Raw genomic sequence first — 21,026 nt, 5'->3', positions numbered from 1 at the left:
TAAGTGTAAGTGTAATATAATCACAAAGCACTTTGGTTTATTGAATCCCACTAACAAGTTTATTGGAGTAATTGCCCATCTGATCAGTGGCGACTTTTCCCCACTGTGCCACCCATGTGCCACAATTAAAGAGTTGTAATATTTACACGCACAGCAGCATGTCAACGTTTTATTTGACTAGAACCAGTTGCTCACTGGCTATGGGGTGAACTTTAGGCTATAGCAGCAGTGATCTAGACACATTAAAACTGAGTTGAAGCTTAACTGATTGTGCTTCAAAGTTAATCCAAAATATCATTAGGCCTACCAACACAAAATAAAGGTGAAGCCATGATTGAAACATGTTTCGTGGAATTCATGCACAGTAAACTCCTGAGTCTTCACTTCTCTGAGTGTACAAATGGAACCAAATAGACAAGGGTCCATTTGTACACTCTCATAAGTCACAAATAAATAAATCCACACTGAAGATACTGTGTGCACTATACTCCAAAAAGGCTATTTTAATTGAAGGAGTTTGAAAGAGGCAAGTTTAAGAACAAGGCAATTCTAAGTGCTAACAGTGCTAATTCTAACATTATAAGATCCTGAAGAAAAGAACTCTATGAAAGGACATTTAAATCTAATAAAAAATAGATAAGAGATAAGCTCAAACAAAAGAGATAGAAAATAAAAAGTTATGCCTACAATGCAGCACAATAAATTAATAATAATAAAAAATACAAATACAAAACAAGCAAAAAGAGTTTACAGGAACTTATGAATGTATGCTTCTCTACATTGTATTTCATAAAGCAGACCTATGAATGTAGCCTACAGGGTCATCACCATGCATGCTGGCTTATTAGATATGGACATTTTTGTCAAAATTCAATATTTTGCCACAGACAGAAAATGAGTAGACAATAATATTACCACATAAAGAGCTATAGCCCTGAATGGCCATAACAGATCTGTAACTCTGAGAGTTCAAATGGAGTTTGGTAGGTTCTTGCAAATAAACATTACAAAAAAAAACTATATGGACTCCTATAATTTGCCAGTGTTGTAATAAGTGTCATACATATTCTGAAGAAAACCTGGAGACTAACATTCAGTATTTTGGATCTATGATCAAAATAAGAACATTAATAGCATGTGTAAAAAAAGAAAATCTAAAATGTGCCATGCACAAGACCATGTATACATATTGATGACCTCTGCTATACTTTATAAACCAACTGTAGATTTTTTTAAAGGAGAGTATCAGCCTCAGTCAGATCCATGTATGTAAGGCAAGTGATACATTAGTTCATGAATCACTGAAGTGTGCCAATTCCTCAACATTGGACTCCTTGGTAGAGCCGAGGGGCGGTAGGGGGTAAATAACCATGTCGTAAGCCATAAAGATAGTGTAAAGTGCCAGCTGCCAGTGACCTCCCAGCAATAGATGCCCACAGAGGGACTGGTATTGAAAGTACAAGGGAGGCAGGCCCACCAGGACAATTAGCAGATGTCACCAACAAACCTGACCCACTCTGACCCATGCAGGCTTTTGTTCATCACAACAGAGACACGGAAGGACTCAGGAGGATACTTGTGGACTGAAAAGGTGAAAGATGAGAAGAAAGAGTTGAGGAAGGAACTATACCGAATCAAATTGAAGAGATGGGAGGACAGAGACACAGAGAAAGTGTTAAAAGAAAGGGAAGGGGAAGGCATTTTTTTTAATTCTGACTTGCAAGAGATTCCTTGCTTTTTATATATACTTTATTGAAAATTATTCCGGGTTTTACAATTTATGCAAATATTACATTAAGTTACATATATATACATATAAGTTACAATACAAAAAAATATCAAGGCATTTCAAGAGATTCCTTGCCATTTCCATTGGAATGTTTCTTGTTATTTTGGGATGTCCTCCTTTGTGACAATCATACAACAAAATAAAAAACATGTTATAATAAACATTATAAAATGAGTTATTATTTGTAGCTATTGCTTCATGTATTTTGGGGACCACTAGCACACAACTGCATATAGGTGATGGTATGTGGGACATAAAAAAGAAGGAAAAGATATTTACTACAATTGAATTTAGTACAATTTAAAGTAGGCTATGTTGTAGAGGTAATTTAGTTGATTTTTGAGGTTTGGAGGGTTTTTCTCATCTCTAAACCATGCATGTGAAGATTATCAAAACCCCTTAATTTCTAGGGCTTAACCAAACATGCACCCTTAAATCCCCATGAATTTTATGCACCCCTTACTTTTTTCAAGCTGGACTTTTTTAATAAATTATATTGACTTCATGGAAAATTTCAAGGAAATAAGTGAATACTAATACTAATACTAATACTAATACTAATATTAATATTAATACTAATACTAATACTAATACTAATACTAATACTAATACTAATACTAATACTACTACTACTACTACTACTAATAATAATAATAATAACATATAGCTACACATGAGCTAAATATGTTTTAGATTTGGTTCGATGGTGTTCTTGGTCTAATATTTGGCCCAGAATTAGGCCTGTTTACAGTGAAACTGCATGACACTCTTTTGTAGTAGTAGATTTCTTTTAAAGGAGTCTACTTTCCACCACTGGTTTAGCAGATATCATCTGCTGGGGACCTCATGGAACCAATAAACCTCTCAAGGACCCCTGGCCCCTGCGCTCTGGGGGTACCTGGACCCCACGTTGAAAATGGTTTACACACTATTCCTATTCGCCACCCTTCTTATAGAAATTGTCCAACAATTTGGTTTACTTAAGTATTCATACATGATACATCATACTGTCATGGACAGCAATAAACTATATTTTATTTTAACCACACTTAATTATTTGGCTATTTTTTTTTGTACAATCGCCAGACAGAATATGAACGCTCTCCTGCTGATGAAGTTTACATGCATTATGATGCATTCATGTAATCTGAGAGTGTTTCCGGGTCTGTGCATGGAAATAGAAAAGATGGAGTCCTTCTTGTACTGCGTTGGACTTTCACTGTAACGTTCTTGCGTTAAACTTGGTATCTGTGCGGTCAGAAAAGTCAACGTAATCTAGTTATACCAATGTCTAGTTCTGTCAGCAGTAACTTTATCTGATTTTGCGGTGTCACAGTACGTGACAGTACACAGGGCTTATTATTTTGCGTATAAACAATGTTAATGTTTCGAACGAGATGAGCTCGAATGGTCTGCATGCGACTTCCTAAAGTGCGGTGGCAACATTGTAACTGTTACGGTTACGTTTATTGTTCTTCGTGAGACTTGAACGCATTATGCTGTGTTTATGTCATAGAAAACAGCGATTTTGACAGCGAATTGACATTTTTATACACGCGTATGCGACTAATAGTGTTGTTGCTGTTGTTTTCAAGAATAGTTGCCATTTAGGCCTTGTTTATCATAACCAGTGTTGCAGAGTTTATGCAGAAATGTCACTTGAGGATTATGAGAGACATTATGCGTCGCTAAATTCAGATTTGGGTAGTGATTCGGTCGCCAGTGGACGATCCACGTCTGGTACTCCTTACAGCGGCGAAGAGGAAAAGTTGCATTACATTCCTATCCGGATTCTTGGGAGAGGGTCGTTTGGGGAAGCGACCCTTTACAGGAGAACAGAGGTACGAATAATTCAGTTTGAACAGTCATAATGATCTGTATCACGAAATATACTACTGTATATTGTAGATAAGGCCACTGTGATTTTTCTAGCTGTGGTTGGATAATAATTAAAGTTCTATTCTTTTCCAAATAAGAAACATGTGCCAATGGTATTGTGACTGATTTTGCTTCTGACAACTACAGTGGCTTTCTGTTCCATAACCTTGTGAGAAATTCTTGTGTCAGTACCCTCATACCTCCTGTATGTAGGCTACACAGTAAAATCCTAAATGTAATCTTAACTCTGAGAGTGCACTCATTTGTACACTGTGGGACTTACAATTGGATACATTGACGGTGATGATTTACGGTGCACGTGTGCACTACTAGTCTATTATTACTATACAAATATCAGACATTCCTTCTATGTGATGTTCCCAGGACAACTCTCTGGTGGTTTGGAAAGAGGTGGATCTGAACTGCCTTTCGGAGAAGGAGCGCAGAGATGTTATGAACGAAATAAGCATCCTGTCCATCCTCCAACACAACAACATCATAGCCTACTTCAACCACTTCATGGATAAGAACACCCTACTCATCGAGTTAGAATATTGCAATGGTATGAAACATATCTCGGCTTTATTTGACCGATTGGTTTGAACGTTGGTCCACACAAGTGTCATAATTATTGTATGACTGCTCCCTTTCAGGAGGAAATCTGTATGAAAAGATCACCCAACAGAAGGGAGTACTTTTCTCTGAGGAGGTATGGTGCAACACAAGTATTTTACACATCAATGCTTGGTAATGCAATATGTCTTCATCATTGTTCTTATTGTTCTCAGGCGGTCATATGGTACCTGTATCAGATTGTTTCAGCCGTGGCCCACATTCACAAGGCTGGGATCCTGCACAGGTAAACTGCACATGCCCTATTTTAAGTTTGTACTTTTAATATACTTTTATTATATTATTATGGTAATTTGTATAGTTGTGTTAGTTCTTATGTTGTTGTTAGGATAGCTGACTGATTATTTTGTGACTTAGCCCACAGTATTTTGGCCTGGCAGTGGTACCACTATGTTTTCTGTCCCTTCCCTTTCCCTTATCTCATAGGGATATCAAAACGCTCAATATCTTCTTGACAAAGACTGACCTCATCAAGTTGGGTGATTATGGACTTGCAAAGAAGCTCGACTCCCAGTTTGCCATGGCTGAGACAGTACGTTTTTATTTGTTGCCCAATGCCCATATTAGCAAGGAAAATAAGTCCTTTTTGTTGTTGTTAGGTCGTCAGGCGCAGAGCTGTGTGTGGGCTTATCCACTCAAGCCCTATATATTGTATACTGTATACATCTACAAGCTCACAACGCATCACATTGCAACATGATGTGAGTTTTCAGATCTGCTATTTTTGCAGAATGTTTGCCACTTCGCCTATTAAAATGGTAAATGGCACATTTATATAGCACCACGCATACAACGAGCATGGCAGCCATAGAGACACTGAACCCCTGCACCCTGAGCCACTGCCGCCACCTATTTTCACCAACTGTTAGCCTATTTACACTAGAGAAGCATGCTAGGGTTCAAGTTAACAGGCCAGGGCTCACCAACATGTACAACTGTACAAATACATTTATCTTTTAATTTAATTTATTTTTTATTAAAAAGATAATTTAAGTATACACAATAAAACACGTGGAATGGGTTATCAATCAGTCGAACAAACTGTCGCTGGCGCTTTGGCATGGGGGGTCAGATCAACAGGAATGAATTCTGTACTGGCCATATATGGAGCGTGTCTTGAGTGTAAAGGGTTTGATGAGGTCAGATCAGCATATGGAATCAAATGTCAGAACAGGTCAGCTCCATATATGGAGATCTAAGGGTTTGAGGTTTGAGGTCAGATGTAGAGTTGCTGGCTGGCTACATATATGCAGATCTAGGTGATGATCCAGTCTTCTCCGTGTATGGCTAGCCATGGTTTGATGAGGTCAGTGTCGTGATCTTCATAAATGGAGACTGCCATATATGGAGCGTCGGCCATATATGGCCATATATGGTGGTGTGATGTGTCACGACTCACAAGGCGTGATGTCACAAGGTACAAGTTGTTTAGTATAATGTGAAGGGCTAAGTGATTGTTGCACAGTTTAATTGTTATACCATCACGACTAGGGATGTCATGAAAATCTATTGAAATTGATAATTATCCATCAAGTAAAATTGCTAGTATCAAGAGCTTGAATAATGGTTGTTATTTGATGTGCACTGTGCACACTGCAGTTAAAAGAAGAGCCACTAGATGGCAGAAGGATACTTTGTAACAACAGCTTCAGTGTACTGTCCTGTAAAAAGCCACCAGGAGGAGAACTGTCTTCTTATTTCTGCAGTGTGGTTTACAAAGTTAAAGTTGAAAGTGAAATTGAATCATGGATTTGGAGAATTGTGACACCCCTACGGTTTCAAGGGGGAGTGGTTAAACCAGGCTAAATCACGACCATATTATGTATCTGATGGGAGACACATTATTAGAAGTGTCTGTTTCTAATTGTCTGCTGTGACCTCGGCTTGGTGCTGTTCTGGTCTGATGAGGACCACAACAGAGCAAGTCAGAGGGACTAAGCAGTGAATTTGCTTAATTATTATTTTTGCTTTCTCTTTGTCTTGTTAGTGTGTGGGAACCCCATATTACATGTCACCTGAACTGTGCCAGGGTGTGAAGTACAACTTCAAATCAGACATCTGGGCCATGGGTTGTGTCATCTTTGAAATCATGGCTCTAACGAGAACATTTGATGCCACGGTAGGTTTGTTATTTGTTAGTAGAGTTTGAGACAGACAATTTCAAAGAATTACGTCAAAATTATTGTTGGCATTGTTATAACGTTGACATTGTCCTGTTTGTGTCCATCCAGAATCCTCTAAACCTGTGTGTGAAAATAGTCCAAGGCAACTGGACTATGGAAGTGGACTCTAACGTTTATTCTTCTGAACTTATCAAGCTGGTATATAAGTGCCTAGATCAAGTGAGTGAAGAGAAAAGGCAAATGTCCTCTATCAGACTTTAGAGAAATGAATGACCCGATGCATGCCATGAGCTAATGCTGATGTTTAACATAATGCTTCACAAAAGTTAACCTAACAAGTGTAGGGCTGAAACTATCTATTATCTCCTTGGTGATTGTTCTGTCCGTTATGGTTTTGATTAATTTAATAATCAAGAAGCACGTTTATTGGAGATACCAATACCAGAAACCAGAGAACCAAACAATTAACCACAATTGTATATGCCGTAGTATGATGGTGCAAAAATGGCAAATATGGGGAAAATCGCCAATCTACAAGCTCACAACGTTGTGTGAGCATGTAGCTTGCTATTTATGAAAATTCTATATTTCATAGATTATATTTTAATAATTAGTTGGTTGAACTGTTGCACCCCCGTGTAAAGTGACTGATGGATTCATCTCCCAGGATCCTGTGCAGAGACCCACATCGGATGAAATTCTGGAGCAGCCGATCATTTCCTCCTGCAAACAGTAAGTTGGTTGCCAGGGAGAGAATGTGGTTAACATAATGGCAAGCTGCACTGCAGAATATTCACACTTTACATGAGTGTTTGTACACTGGTTGTACCAAATCACTGAAGCTCATTGCACATTATTTCATCTTGGTCGATAGTAAGTGATATGTTTGTTAAAATAAGTGCTCCCAAAATGGAAAAAGTTTGACGTCTTGTGGGTACCCGTGAGGCCGCGACGGCACATGTTGACTTGGGGGGATATGAGTTAAGATTCTATCAATACCTATAGGCTGGGTGCTGGATCAAAATAAAGTCAAACTGAAGAAATTAAAAAATAATTTATCATGAACATTAGTGAGGACCAATTATATGAAAAGTGGTGAAGTGGCCCTTTACAGAGCTGGAGAGACAGGGAGACCCCTATTACTGAACATGCACTACTACAGCAATGATTACTATCTGAATGAGACATAAGGTTGAAACTTTAAAATAACACTTAAACTACCTTTAATAGGTTTTCAATCCCTCATGTGATTTAGACAATCATATTAACTGTGAAAATGTAGTGAAATATGTTGAAATGCAATTCATAATGTTGACATGCTGATTGTCTGTCATCACTCCCTCATGCAGGGAGCTAGAGGAACGAGTTGCCTTGCTTAATTCTGCAATGAAGAAACCAAAGTAAGTTGACTTCTACATTTGCAACACTTTATATAATAACACAATCTGGGAACCCATTCAGTATTTTTGCTTCTGAGTTAGGGCTAGGCTAGGCTTCTTAGTCCACTTCCTCCCGGGTGCTTCTGTGTTTATTTCTACTAACAACAATACTACATGTTTCTGGCAGTGGTGCTGACAGATTGAGTGATTAGTAACAGTAACATGTCTTGCATTAGTATATCATTACTTTTACAAACTGTGTAATTTATTATTGTTAATACCAGTATAACAAGTAACACATTACTTTCAGAATCACTTATTTATACTTTGTAAGCTTGTAATGAATTCATGTTTCATTCAAAATTGTTTGAATAGACGATGCAGTTTGTCTATGATTTGCAACCAATACTTGTGTTTCATCATGACATGAACGGCTTCTAAAATAGCATTTTAACATTATTGTGGTATTGATAATCCATATAGCCTACTCTCTTCCATTTAATATTAAGTCTAGTCCTTTTGCACTTAATTTGAGGCTGTTTTGAGGGAATAATGTACAAGTAATATAACACATTACAGATTATGTATTTTTAAAGTAATATAATATATTTCATTTTGAAAATAACTTCCCCAACACTGTTAAGTCAACATTTACACTGTGTTGTGTTTTGTTTCTTTATGGGAAATGTTCTTTTTTGCATTTTAGGCTGAGCACAACGACAGAGAGCCCTGTTGCGGTGGTGACCACCCGCTCCAGGGAGGTGTACTTCTGGGGCGGGGGGAAGTTCACCCCACAGAAAATGGACTCGTTCAAGGGGGGAAGCATTGCCCAGCATGTGTGCGCCGGAGAGAGCCACTTTGCAGTGGTTACAGTGGAAAAAGAGCTCTACACCTGGGCTGTGAGTGAATTGATCCATTTCAGTCAGATATCTCACAAATAGATTGAACAAATATTTATTATACAATTACAATTTACAATTTAGGCATTTAGCATCCTGCTCTGCTCTCTGTTGTCAGAATGTCCAAGGAGGGACCAAGATGGTGGGCCAGCTAGGTCACGGAGACCAGGCCTCATACCGGCAGCCAAGGAAGGTGGAGAAGCTGCAGGGGAAGGCCATCCAACAGGTGGCCTGTGGGGCTGATTTCACAGCCTGTGTCACTGGTGAGTGAATGGTGACCAAAGTAGAGAAAAAATATTAGAAAGGTTTGTGGGTGATGTCCCACAAATGTGTAGTAGTAATATTTCTTTACTGCTAGGGGACTGAATATATGCCCCTGGGGGACCCTGGTGAATGAATAGGGTATATTTGGTTAAAAGAAATAGCTTTTTATCTTGCAAAACAACAATATATAAATTAAGCCTTATTCTCATGGGCCGATACACACACTTCTGTGTTGTTGTCTTATCCCTGGAGTCTTTATTCTAGCACTAGCTGCAAATACAGCAAAATTAGATCAATCTTATTTTATCAAACAAGGCTAATGTTTGTGACAAAATCTGTGTGTGTGTGTGTGTGTGTGTGTGTGTGTGTGTGTGTGTGTGTGTGTGTGTGTGTGTGTGTGTGTGTGTGTGTGTGTGTGTGTGTGTGTGTGTGTGTGTGTGTGTGTGTGTGTGTGTGTGCAGATGAGGGTCAGATGTACATGTTCGGATCAGACTACTACGGCTGCATCGGAGTGGAGAATGAGGAGGGCATGGAGGTTCTGAAGCCCGTCCTTCTGGAGTTCTTTGAGGAGCGGCCTGTTCGCTGGGTGTCGTGTGGAGACAACCACGTGGTGGTCCTGACTCACAGTGGAGATATATACTCCTGGGGCTGTGGAGAACATGGTACAAAGCAGACAGGGCTGTTTCCGCAGTTGGGCATGTTATTATAGTCAAGAATATTCAAACAATATCTAAAACATTTTTAAAATGACCCCAAATAGCAGATCTATGAGCTTGTAAATGAGATATTCACTTAAGTGGTTAAAACGGCATGTAAAATTGCAGATTTCAAATGATTACACTCTGCCAAACTCACTGTTTTTGTGGTACTGGCACTGACCAGCAGATGGAGCCAGTGTTCATTCCTTTTTGATGCACAATGAAAGTTCTGACCCACAGACTGTTGTTGGTCTACTTTTAATTATTTCTATGATCTCCTGCCACAGGGCGTCTTGGCCTGGAATGTGAGGACGATTTCTCTTCTCCGATGCAAGTAAGAGACCATGTTCATATTGCTATTATGTTGCTATAATATTTATTGGAAAAAAGAAAAGAAAAATAGAAAAAAGAAAGAGGAAAAAACGTGTAGCCAAGACAATATTAATCACATTTGTTCTTTCTACATTATGATGTCCTACGTTCGGGCTCTATTTTTCCGTCAAGGTGGAGCTCCCTAAAGGAGCCATCATTTCCTCTGTGTCATGCAGCAGTGATGGAACCTTCTTTTTGACAGAGGCCGGGAAAGTTTTGGCCTGTGGGAACAATGAGTTCAACAAGCTTGGCCTGAACCAGGGTATATCTGGCCTCAAGAACCACCCCGGAGAGGTACTTTGTCATATAATAATTACAATCAATCCATCTCTTTAAGAGAGATTCATGTCACAACCATGAACAATTAAGTCAGAATAGTCAATTCTTAAAACACATGTTTCTGCTCCATCAGGGCTTCCAGGCGATCCCGTATACCACCACACTGACCTTGGTAAAGCAACTATCCTGGTTCAAGATTCTCGCCATCTCTCCGGGGAAGAGCCATACTGCCGCTATCGACGGTATTGCAAAAGAGAGTCTCTTTTTTTCGGAAAGTACATTTGATCTCACATTATGATGTGATGAATAATAATTCCAGATGATCTTTGGCCTTTCAGAACGGGGTCGACTGATCACCTTCGGCTGTAACAAGTTTGGCCAGCTGGGAGTGAAGGACTTCAAGAAACACCAGTGTGTCCAGGTCCTGGTGGGACCATTTGGAGGGAAGGTCGTGACCAAAGTGTCCTGTGGAGACGGCTTCACCATTGCAGCCATCGAGGGTTAGATAGATATAACGTTATTTTCTTTTTGTGAGGGGCGATGTCCACCTTTTAGTGTGTGTGCTAACACAAACTTGCAACAATGAATTGATAAAATGGTCAACACAACTTTCTCCATACTGTATTGTCCTATGGATGGCCCTGTAGCCTCCAGAGTCCAGAGCAACAATGCAGTACACTCTGACATGGTTAATATCAGTCTCTGATTCTGATCCGGTCTGAGAAATAACTTCCGTCATCAGGCGGCCGAAATCTGTGATGGTTCCCCTAGGTTAAAATGTGTTTCGTTTGGTATAATCGTTTTGTTTCTTTTGGTATAATTTTGGCCCTGTGACAGTAGTGTCTTCACTCTTCACACTTCTATCAATAAGATTATTATTATTATTTCTGTGTCCTCCTTGCAGACAATCAGATCTTCGCGTGGGGAAATGCAGGAAATGGCCGCCTGGGGATGCCCGCTGATAAAGGCTTTGGCTCAGAGGTTTGCCCTGCATTACCCAGGCCCATCTTTGGTTCTCTTCATTATGTTCCAGACCTCTCGTGCCGTGCATGGCACACCATTATCATAATGGGTAAGACATCACCTCCACTCACCCCTACTGCAGAAAGCTGGCCACAGCTAGCAGCTTATTGTTTAATAAAAACAGTTGCCTTTGTTCCCCTTTACAGAGAAAGTTCTCAACTCTAAGACCATTCGCTCTAACAGTAGCAACCTTTCAATAGGTAATTGCAAATTATTTTCAATGAGCACCACTTTGTGTATTGCTGCAAATTCTTCTCTCTGTGAGCAAAATAATCTTCTGAGCTTAGTCTGCATTTGTGTGTGTGTGTGTGTGTGTGTGTGTGTGTGTGTGTGTGTGTGTGTGTGTGTGTGTGTGTGTGTGTGTGTGTGTGTGTGTGTGTGTGTGTGTGTGTGTGTGTGTGTGTGTGTGTGTGTGTGTGTGTGTGTGTGTGTGTGTGTGTGTGCGTCCGCTCGCACATGTCTGGTTCCGTATTATTCAGGAGCGGGCCAGGAAGCATCTACATCCACGGTGGATATGGACATGGAGCCGGGCGCAGCAACAGCGTGTCGTGACCGGGTTCTAGGGGGCACAATGGAGGCTGACACCGAGGGCCTCCGCATGGGCACCTCTATGGGAAACCAGACCGGGGACAGCTCCTGTCCCCTCTGGCTTAGAAAGGTGCATTGCCCTATAACCACAGAATGCCAGATTGGAAAGCTTCATTCAATCCACAGGGAAATAAATGGCCAGATTCTGACACCTGGCATTTTGCTCTTATGTCACACTCGTGGGAAACGTTACCACCTGCCTGAGTATGATAGATGTATGTAGAATGTCACCATGTGAATAATGGTCTCTAACATCTCTGCCTATCGTCCACTGTTTCTCCCTGCCAGGAACTTCAAGATGCAGAGTTCATACCTATGCCCGTGGATTCCCGCGGCTTCACAAAAGACCCGCTGTCTTCATTCAAAGACAGTGTGACTCTTCCCTATGATGAGCTACAGGAACTGAAGGCTGCTGCAGCAGCAGCAGCTTCCACTGAGAAAGGCCTCTCTGTAATATTAACACACCTGGTGTTTTTTATAATGTTCTCATCGAATCTAGATGACATTGTAACCCTTAATCTTTTGCATGTATAGCTGTCAGTATTGTATAAATACATTTGGATAAGATGGTCTGAACTTAAGTCTAGACAGTAAATTGTCAGACCAGTAAAAGAAACATGTTTCCATAATACTAGTGTTCTATATTTCATTTCATTTATTGAAATCACCATATGTTACAGTAGGCCAGGGGTCGGCTGGGGACCTCCAATGTCTCACAGCCATTGCAGTAGGTCTGTGCAACTTGCATTAAGATTAAGAATGTTTAATTTCTCCACTTAATCCATGGGTTTGTTCACAGACTAAACGAATGGAATGTGACAAGGTCAATGGGTTGGAGGAGGCTGGAGGCTGTAGGAAAGGAGAATCCATGTCTTGCTGTAAAGCAAGCAGTGTCGTAGCACAGGTCTGTTGCACACGCACACACACACACACACACATACACACATGCTCGCGCACGCACTGCTCTCTGGGAGCATCCAGGCCGCACGCTGACCGATCTTGAGTGAAAAGCCTGGTTGTTCCGAGCGTCTGAACAATGGCAGAGTTTATCATGGCAAAATGCTACGGTTTGTCAGCTTGTTTGGTACTCTGTCTGGACAGTATATTAAACACACATCTACATGTAACAAAACAGGTAATAATCTTATACTACATGGGATGAACTTAATTTCAATTCATTTTAAAAGATGAAAATGTTAACGTTTATAATGACCATGTACTCTGACCGTTCATAGATAAGAGTGCTCTGTGACAGTGGTTTTCAACCCTTTTCATATCAAGGCCCATGCTTCGCAGACCGAAAACTAAAGAATATTTTGTTGTCGTCAAGGATAAAGATTTTGTCCACAATTCTATGCTTTATTGATGTGGTACCATAGGAGAGATAACAGGCAAATGTTGATCGAAATAACAATTATTTTATATCTTCTAATTGTGTAGAGTTCTTGTAAATTAAGTAATGCAGATGTTTAACAATAATGTAACTCTTGAGAGCATACAATTACGGATCCATTTGTTTTCATTTATGCTCTCAAGAGTTAAAGATCTATAAGGGTCTATTTGGTTACCAACTCTCCATCATTTAACTGAGGACCACCTGGTACCCCCTCAAGGACGCCGGACCACTGGTTGAGAACACTGCTCTATGACGTCAATACTCTGTGATTGGAACAGATTCTCAGAGTGTATTTCTGAACGCACGCACGTACACACATGCATGCACACTTGTACACACGCACACACACGCACGCACGCACACACGCACACACACACACACTGGTTTTGGTGTTTGCGTGTATGTAGCCTCGGAGACCGCAGGCGTTTTGTTTAAAAGGAGACATGTGTATTGTGTACACTTAAACACCCAAACTAGTACGTTTGAGTTAACAGGTTTATGCCTTATTGATTTACAGCTGCGAGAAACAATCAGTTGTCAAGAAGTCAAGATTCAGATGCTTGAGAAGCAGGTGGGATGTTCATTCTCAAATGCCATCATGCCACTATATGCCGTATTTGACCTATTTTGTGTTATCTGTATGACCATAGAATGTGTGTTTTTGCTCTGAACAGGTAAATGACCAACTCAAGGAAAACGAGAGGCTCTGGGCAGCAATTGGCAATCTAACGCTGAGAGAATCGGACAGTAACGGGCTGTACCGCTCGGGCCGTGCGCTTGATGATGGTGGAGGAAGAGGAGGGGGATTTACAAACCATGGGGGCAGATCGGCAGGGGCTAGTCCGTGAGCTTAAACCTGCAGATGTTCTGATTACTGAAGAAGAAGACAGAGCTCTTTGCACGTGTCAAACCACACAGGATATGCCTGTTGGGTGGTGGAGACTGGGCTTCAGTCTGGGCAGGACTAAAGGCTAATTTATACGGAATGGCCGTGTAGCTTGACAAAAATGACAGATTTGAATAACAAAGCATGTTTTTTCCTATTGAGAATCCGTTGTTTTCGCCGAGTGACAAGGTAGTGCCATGAAGCACAGTATAAATTAGCCCTAAGTCGTCATGTTTTAGGGATGTCGGAGATGAGGTGCAGAACTCTGTACTCAAATATTACTTAACACAAGGTAGGCTAATGTCCACTCACAATGTGTTACACCATACACACTTGTTATGGCGCTCAATGCATGATGTTTTATTTAAATATGTAAGACAATACTTTTACGTATGTCACGTTTGTACACATCAATAGAAATGGGTGCAGTGATCTGGCTATGCAGTAGTTTTCACAGACAGATGTTGGCTGGATTCAACATTAATTCAAGTGACCCTGACACCTGCGACAGGCAATCTGACTATAGTGTTACTTAGCAATGTGAATTTAACAGGGTAGTACAGCATATCAAAATAGCAGGGGAAGCATTTTTACTAATAGATATAGGCTAATACAGAGTAGGTTTATTATATTCGGCTCTTGAAATAAGAATGATTTATCATACTATAAGAATGACAAAAGCTTGGGTGACCCACAAGATGTTCACATTTATCTAATTATTCATGTCAATGCCGTCATGTGAAAACATTACCTTTTTAATCACTTTATTTTAGATTTACAACGTGATGAGTCAAAATGCCAAATACAGTATAGACTTACAAACCGTCTTGTATTGATATTAAATATAGCTTATTTCGATACAAAGCCATATTTTAACTTTCCTTTGCCGATATTAACGTTTTTGCATGTTGCTATATTTACAAAAGGCGTTTACGTGAAGCATAAGACTACTGATTAATTTCTGACACATTTTATCATTGCCTTAAATTCTTAATTAGTGTTTTAAATCAATTATGTCTTCTTGGTGACATGGTTGTATGAACACTTAAATAATGCTTAGACTGTACTAAACGGTGCCTTGTGAGACATGTGAGGTATATTGTGAGGTATATTGTAGTCTACCATATTTCTGTACTGTGTGGACGTTTTTTACAATTTTATTTGTCTTTGGTACCTGTGTATGTTTCTGAAAATGTGGCCTTTTTGCATCATTTGTAAAACCATAGTATTAATCACATTTTGTGTATTTTTAAGTGTCTTATTTGGTTTTAGGCTTGCGTGTAAACATCACACATAAATTTGAAACAGTATTTTATAAGCTATCATGTCTTGGTTCACAACTTTGTAATATCAGACACTAGAATTCTGGCAATGTTTCCATTCAGTGCAATGCAAATGTATTCATGGTCAAAGTGCCTTATCCCATTTAAACAAAAAACGATATAGTGCAAGTATGGCAATGTATGAATGTTTTTTTTACAGTTTGTTTTCAGCCTCAGCATTTCCTTTTAAACCAAATATTGAGTATATGTTGCAGTTGTCTATAATGATCGCCATTTCAAAGATATTATTTTATTGTTATTTTATGCTATTTTATGCTTTCATTAAAAACAAAAACAAAAAAACACATTTGCGTCAAATTAATCGATTGTTGTTCACAATCAGAAATGTATTGCCATTTGCCAGATGTGTTTGCATATACAGTATAGCGTACTAGGAATTTGACTTAATGTACAGCATGAACAGGTGTTCGCAGAAGTCAAACAGAACATTACACAACCATGAAACATTAATAGACAGAACCTTACAAGTACAGCAATGTAGACAATTGCAAGATACTAATATAATATTGTAAGTAACATGTAGACTACTGGGGGGTTAATATTGTCCAGAGGTGTCTGGAGAATGAGGGTAGGTGTGTAAAACAGTTAGTAAAATCCTCTGTGTTTAAGAATAGAAACAAATGAACTATAGTACTATTCAATATTGACCTTAAAATAGCTTCTAAACTATAATACCACATCATGGTTGTGTATGCCTCCATGCACCAACTAGTTGTGTAATGAAATTCCCTCGACGTGTTCCGGAGACATGAAGTCACAGTGACCTTGAAGTGACCTTGACCTTTAACGTTTGGCCACTCACTACTTCTAAGTCAAAGTAGACATTTGCACCAAATATACGATTTCCACAAGGTGCGTGTTTCTGACATGTGTTTCTGACATCGCGTTTCGGACATGGTTGCCGGCTGGCCAGACAGACAGACTATAATAACAATAATAATATTGCTGATGGAGGCATACACAAGTTACACAACACACCAAAGAAGAATGTAGGGCAAAATAAAAACAAAAAACGCGCGTTCATAACTGAAATTAACTGAACTTTACCATATTAATGATAAACGTATAACCGACATGAAAACACTATTTGCGACAACGGGGAGGTGGGGGGCGACTTTTGATGTTCTGGCACATTGGGATGTGTCGTTCTGCTGCGTTTGGGGCAAACCGGCGTGTACAGTGAGGGCAGGTCACGTACTCGGGTGTCATCTGGGTCATGGGCTGATGTTTCTGTCTCCGTTTGCTCTTCATCTGGAAAAGAATCAAGGTTGAGATTGAACGTTGAGCTTTTCCTTTGAAAAGGCATGAATTAAATGGAAAACAAATTATATGTGTTTTAAATTTGACCCTATTATGTAGTGTCTATGCTGCCTTTTTGGCCAGGCCCCCTTTGAAAAGTGATTGAAATCTCAATGTGGTATTACACTGGTTAAATAAATGATATATAATAGCCTATATAAAGAAAGTGTAATACAGTATGTTCAATAACTGCAGCTGAAAGTTTCTTGGCCTAACAGTACCTCTGGTGTCTTGCTTCTTGTGTTGGTCTTCAAGAACTCCTCATTTTGTGTTCCCTTGGCCCTGAAACTGTACATGTCATAAACTTTGCGTTGAGACTGTTGAAGCTTTTTGCAGACTGTCAGGTGCATCTGTAATCGTTCAGCCATAAACTTTCTACTGCAGATTTCGCAAGGGACAAGCACAAGTTGCTTGGACGTGTCTGGTCTCTCTCTGAGGCTGTGCTCCACCTCATCTCTGTTGGTGCGGTACCGTGACCTGTCCTGATTCCTCTCGTTCAACTTGGTGTCCTCCTCGTCTTCCTCTGATATCCTCTCAGCTTGTCCTCTGCCTTTTGTTTTCTGTCTTCCACTGTGTGAATTATCTCTCCTTCCTTTCCCTACATCACTTTTTTCTTCCCCCCTACTAGTTTTTCTGTTCTGTTCTTCTGCATCTCTGCGTTTTGTTTCCCTTCTTCTGTCCGGTTCTCCGTCCTGCTGTTGTTGTCCCCCAGTGACCTCCTCCTCAGCTCTCTTGTCTCTTGTTGGCTGTTGCTTCTTCACAGGAATACGAGACGGCTCGCCCCTTTCAGTGACCCTCTCTGTTCTGCCTCCTCGTCTGTTCCACTCTTCTTCACGCACACTCTTATTCCTATCTTCGTTCCTTTCCACTTGCTCCTTCTTTCTCTGCCGTCTCAAGTCCTCTGGTGTCTTTTCATATCTGGACATCTCCGTGCCTCTGACTGATTCTCTACTCCTTCTTTCAGCAGGAGGTGCCATCGTTACTTTCTGCCTTCCCTTGTCCTGCTCTCGTTGTCCGCTGTTGTGCCTCTGACTCATTATATCCTCACCTGAGGCAGCTCTCTCCCTTTGGATATTTTCTCTCAATTTACCCCCAATTCGGCATAGCTTCTCGTACATTATAACCTTTGTGTTAAGTATTTCTTCTTCAGTAGACAACCTTTTTGGCTGCTGGGATATAGGGACATCTCTGTAATTTGAAAGAAGCTCTCCTTGTTGGGACAATAAAGGACATTCCAAGGGCTTTTTGTTGCAGGTTTTGCCACTGTACTCATTGTTAATACCTCTTGGCTGTGGAGCAGAGGGTTTTACTAATTGATGTGGATTGAGTGAGCCTTGTGTTCCGGGGCAGAGAGTTCTTCTGTGGTAAACAGGCTTCACTGGAAATGGCATGTCTACTCTGTGTGCTTTATGAACTGGTACCTCTGTGGAAACTTGTCTTATGGAGTTGTGCTGCCTTTGACGACTAGAATGTGACTGATCAGGCCTCTCATCTGTTTGCTGTTGCTGCCATTTTTTACTTCCCATCATCTCTTGGCGTTTGTTATCCGAGATGAAGCTGCCCTGGTGCTCCATGGATTGGCAGGAGATACTTGAGCCCTATTTGGACTCTGGGGACTGCTGGAGTTTTTCCAGGAACACTCCTATTACAAAAGAAAATAAGATAATTTAGTGATGTGCAGCCTATCCAGAATCCAGATACACACTGTTGAAAGCCGGGTGACAATGTCCGCACATGTATCATATCCACTGCTGATAGTCTGTCCATTCATATATTATATAGGGCAGGCAATAGTTGTATCTTCATGCATATATTCACTGTTACAGATTGTACATTTATACTTATATTTATTGATAGAATATACATGTTAACTCTATGTTAACTCTAACTCTAAGTGTATTTATTTTATTTGAGTCTCTCTACTCTAAAGGCCAGTCCACATCAATCTCCTTGCAAGAAAAACAAACAAATAAATAAAATACGTTTGAATCCACTTAAAGACCTGACGTCGAAATTAAAAAAAAATCTTCTAAATCATGACAGTTTTCTGAAATACCTATGTTTCTATATCAGTGGTGCTCAATATTTCATGTCAAGGACCCCAAAAATTATATGTAATTAGCCGCCGACCCCCAACTGAAAATATGTTGTTCCAGGGACCTCCCAGAAGCAGGGATATGAGTTAAAAATGTTCGCTCTGAAAGGATATATATTCCAAGATTTGCGCCACATTTATATGATTTTTCAAAAATAGCAGATCTACAAGCTCATATCGTGGCACTTGGTGCCGCATGAGCTTGTAGATCTGCGATTTTTCAATAGCTAAAGTATAACATATCGTTATATATATAACGTGACATGGCTTGGTGTAAGTGATTAATGTTGTTAGTTATGTCAACTTATAGATAAATTCACAAGTGTCACAGATATTCAAGTAGGTAGTTTGTAGCTAGCAAGCTTCAATTGCAGTGTCTCTCATCTACTTACAGCTCTGAGCTCTCCCTCTGACACTTGTTCTCAGTTGTACAATTCAGCTTGCATGTCCACTGTTAAACGCAATCCAATGTTTTTCATTAGGAAAAAAATACCAAAACATTTTTTTGTTAATTGCAATGTGCTGAATACAAAATATATCTTGCTTGCTTCTGAACTGCGTCTGCAACCTGTGTTGTTGACGTTCGTTGCCTAGAGACAAGGCGTTTTAAATCCGTCCTCTGATTGGTCTACGTATCACTTCCGGTAGCAGAGTCCCGTATGTTTCAAATAGAAGTGTCAGAGTGACAGAAAGATCTGGATGGTCATCATTACACAGCTTACTACTCTGTTCTTACTCCTCACATTTAGGTAAGGATTTGTTTTATGTAGCGAAATATAATCGTTTCATGAATTAATACAAAGTCATTTTTCTTTAGCTTGGGATGCTTTTGAAGTGATCTATACTCGAGTCATTTGATATAGGGGGCGGCTAATGGCTAATGCAAACTGCATAGCATAGCCTGTGTGCTGTGTTTAGCCCTAGATTATGGCTGTGATATTACAATGACATACATTTCATGTATTCCAATGACACATGTAATGTATTAATGTATAGCCATTGATTCTAGGGCTAAGCCTGTGCTTTGATTGATTGATTGAAATATGTATTAACAGTTTGCAGAATTACAGTACATTTCAAGCACAAACTCAATACAAAGGCTTTTAACTGCTGTGTGCAGTGCATGGTTGTTAGGTCAGATATTAGTTTTTATCACACTGTCACTCACTGACTAATATTATAACATCACCAGCAGCCAAAACACATCATTCATGTTTTTGTGTTCTTTTTTTTTTAGGTCCATTATGTCCTGTGAGGAAGACCTAATTTCAGTAGATTATGAAATATTTGGTAGAGTGCAAGGGGTATTCTTCCGAAAATTCACACATGTGAGTTATCTTATCTCTCTCTCTCTCTGTCGCTCGCTCGCTCTCTTTCTCTCTCTCTCTCTCTCTCTCTCACACACACACACACACACACACACACACACACACACACACACACACACACACACACACACACACACACACACACACACGTTGAGTTAAAGCAGGACTAAAATATGATTGTAGATCTTTGACTTGTCATTGGGACATCTTTAATTCAGCAGAAAAAAGGACAAAAAAGTCCATCTGTCACTCATGATCTTTATGTCTAATTCACTTTGTTTGATGTTTTTTAGGCAGAAGCAAAAAAGCTAGGCTTGGTTGGCTGGGTGCAAAATACGGACGAGGGAACCGTTCAAGGGCAGATGCAAGGCCCAAGCTGTAAGGTGAAACAGATGCAGGAATGGCTGAAATCCACTGGGAGCCCAAGCTCAAAAATCACAAAGGCAGAGTTCAAGAATGAAAAGAAAATTCAAGCTCTTGATCATTCAACCTTTAAAATACTTCGCTAGATGTATTATTTATTTATTTTTATTTATTATTTTTATTTTTTATTGAATGGAATGTACTGTATCACATTTGCTGACTGTTATGGTTCTTATAGTAGCCTATATATAGGCTAATAGCCAAAATGAAAGGGGGGGGGGATAAATATAATTAAATGCAATAATACATCAATAAATGCATATTTTTTGGCTCTATACTTGGTCAGCTCGTTTTTTCCATCTACATCAATTCTCTTTGTCAAAAATAGCCA

General features: G+C 39.8%; 2 protein-coding genes across 2 annotated transcripts; one reads left to right on the top strand and one right to left on the bottom strand.

Moving 5' to 3' along the window:
• The first annotated feature begins 2,978 nt into the window (after positions 1 to 2,978).
• Positions 2,979 to 15,821, top strand: nek9 (NIMA related kinase 9). The gene is made up of 23 exons (XM_079528993.1): positions 2,979 to 3,630; positions 4,052 to 4,229; positions 4,321 to 4,376; positions 4,456 to 4,526; positions 4,727 to 4,832; positions 6,288 to 6,419; positions 6,532 to 6,642; positions 7,091 to 7,155; positions 7,773 to 7,823; positions 8,509 to 8,701; positions 8,820 to 8,964; positions 9,427 to 9,627; positions 9,951 to 9,997; positions 10,168 to 10,329; positions 10,448 to 10,556; positions 10,653 to 10,814; positions 11,219 to 11,386; positions 11,484 to 11,537; positions 11,817 to 11,995; positions 12,214 to 12,375; positions 12,725 to 12,829; positions 13,839 to 13,892; positions 13,996 to 15,821. Exons 1-23 carry the CDS (start codon positions 3,442 to 3,444, stop codon positions 14,167 to 14,169), a joined length of 2,874 nt encoding a protein of 957 aa, XP_079385119.1. The 5' UTR covers positions 2,979 to 3,441; the 3' UTR covers positions 14,170 to 15,821.
• An 812-nt stretch (positions 15,822 to 16,633) lies between these two features.
• LOC306941856 (uncharacterized protein) lies at positions 16,634 to 17,886 on the bottom strand (the record flags this gene model as incomplete). The annotated part of the gene is made up of 2 exons (XM_079527493.1): positions 16,634 to 16,801; positions 17,071 to 17,886. 2 exons carry the CDS (start codon positions 17,884 to 17,886, stop codon positions 16,634 to 16,636), a joined length of 984 nt encoding a protein of 327 aa, XP_079383619.1.
• Positions 17,887 to 21,026: the final 3,140 nt, after the last annotated feature.

This window comes from Electrona antarctica, assembly GCF_951216825.1.
Source record: "Electrona antarctica genome assembly, chromosome: 18".
NCBI classification, from domain to species: Eukaryota; Metazoa; Chordata; class Actinopteri; order Myctophiformes; family Myctophidae; genus Electrona; species Electrona antarctica.
Note: the sequence above shows the minus strand (reverse complement) of the source record. Positions and strands in the feature narration are given on the sequence as shown.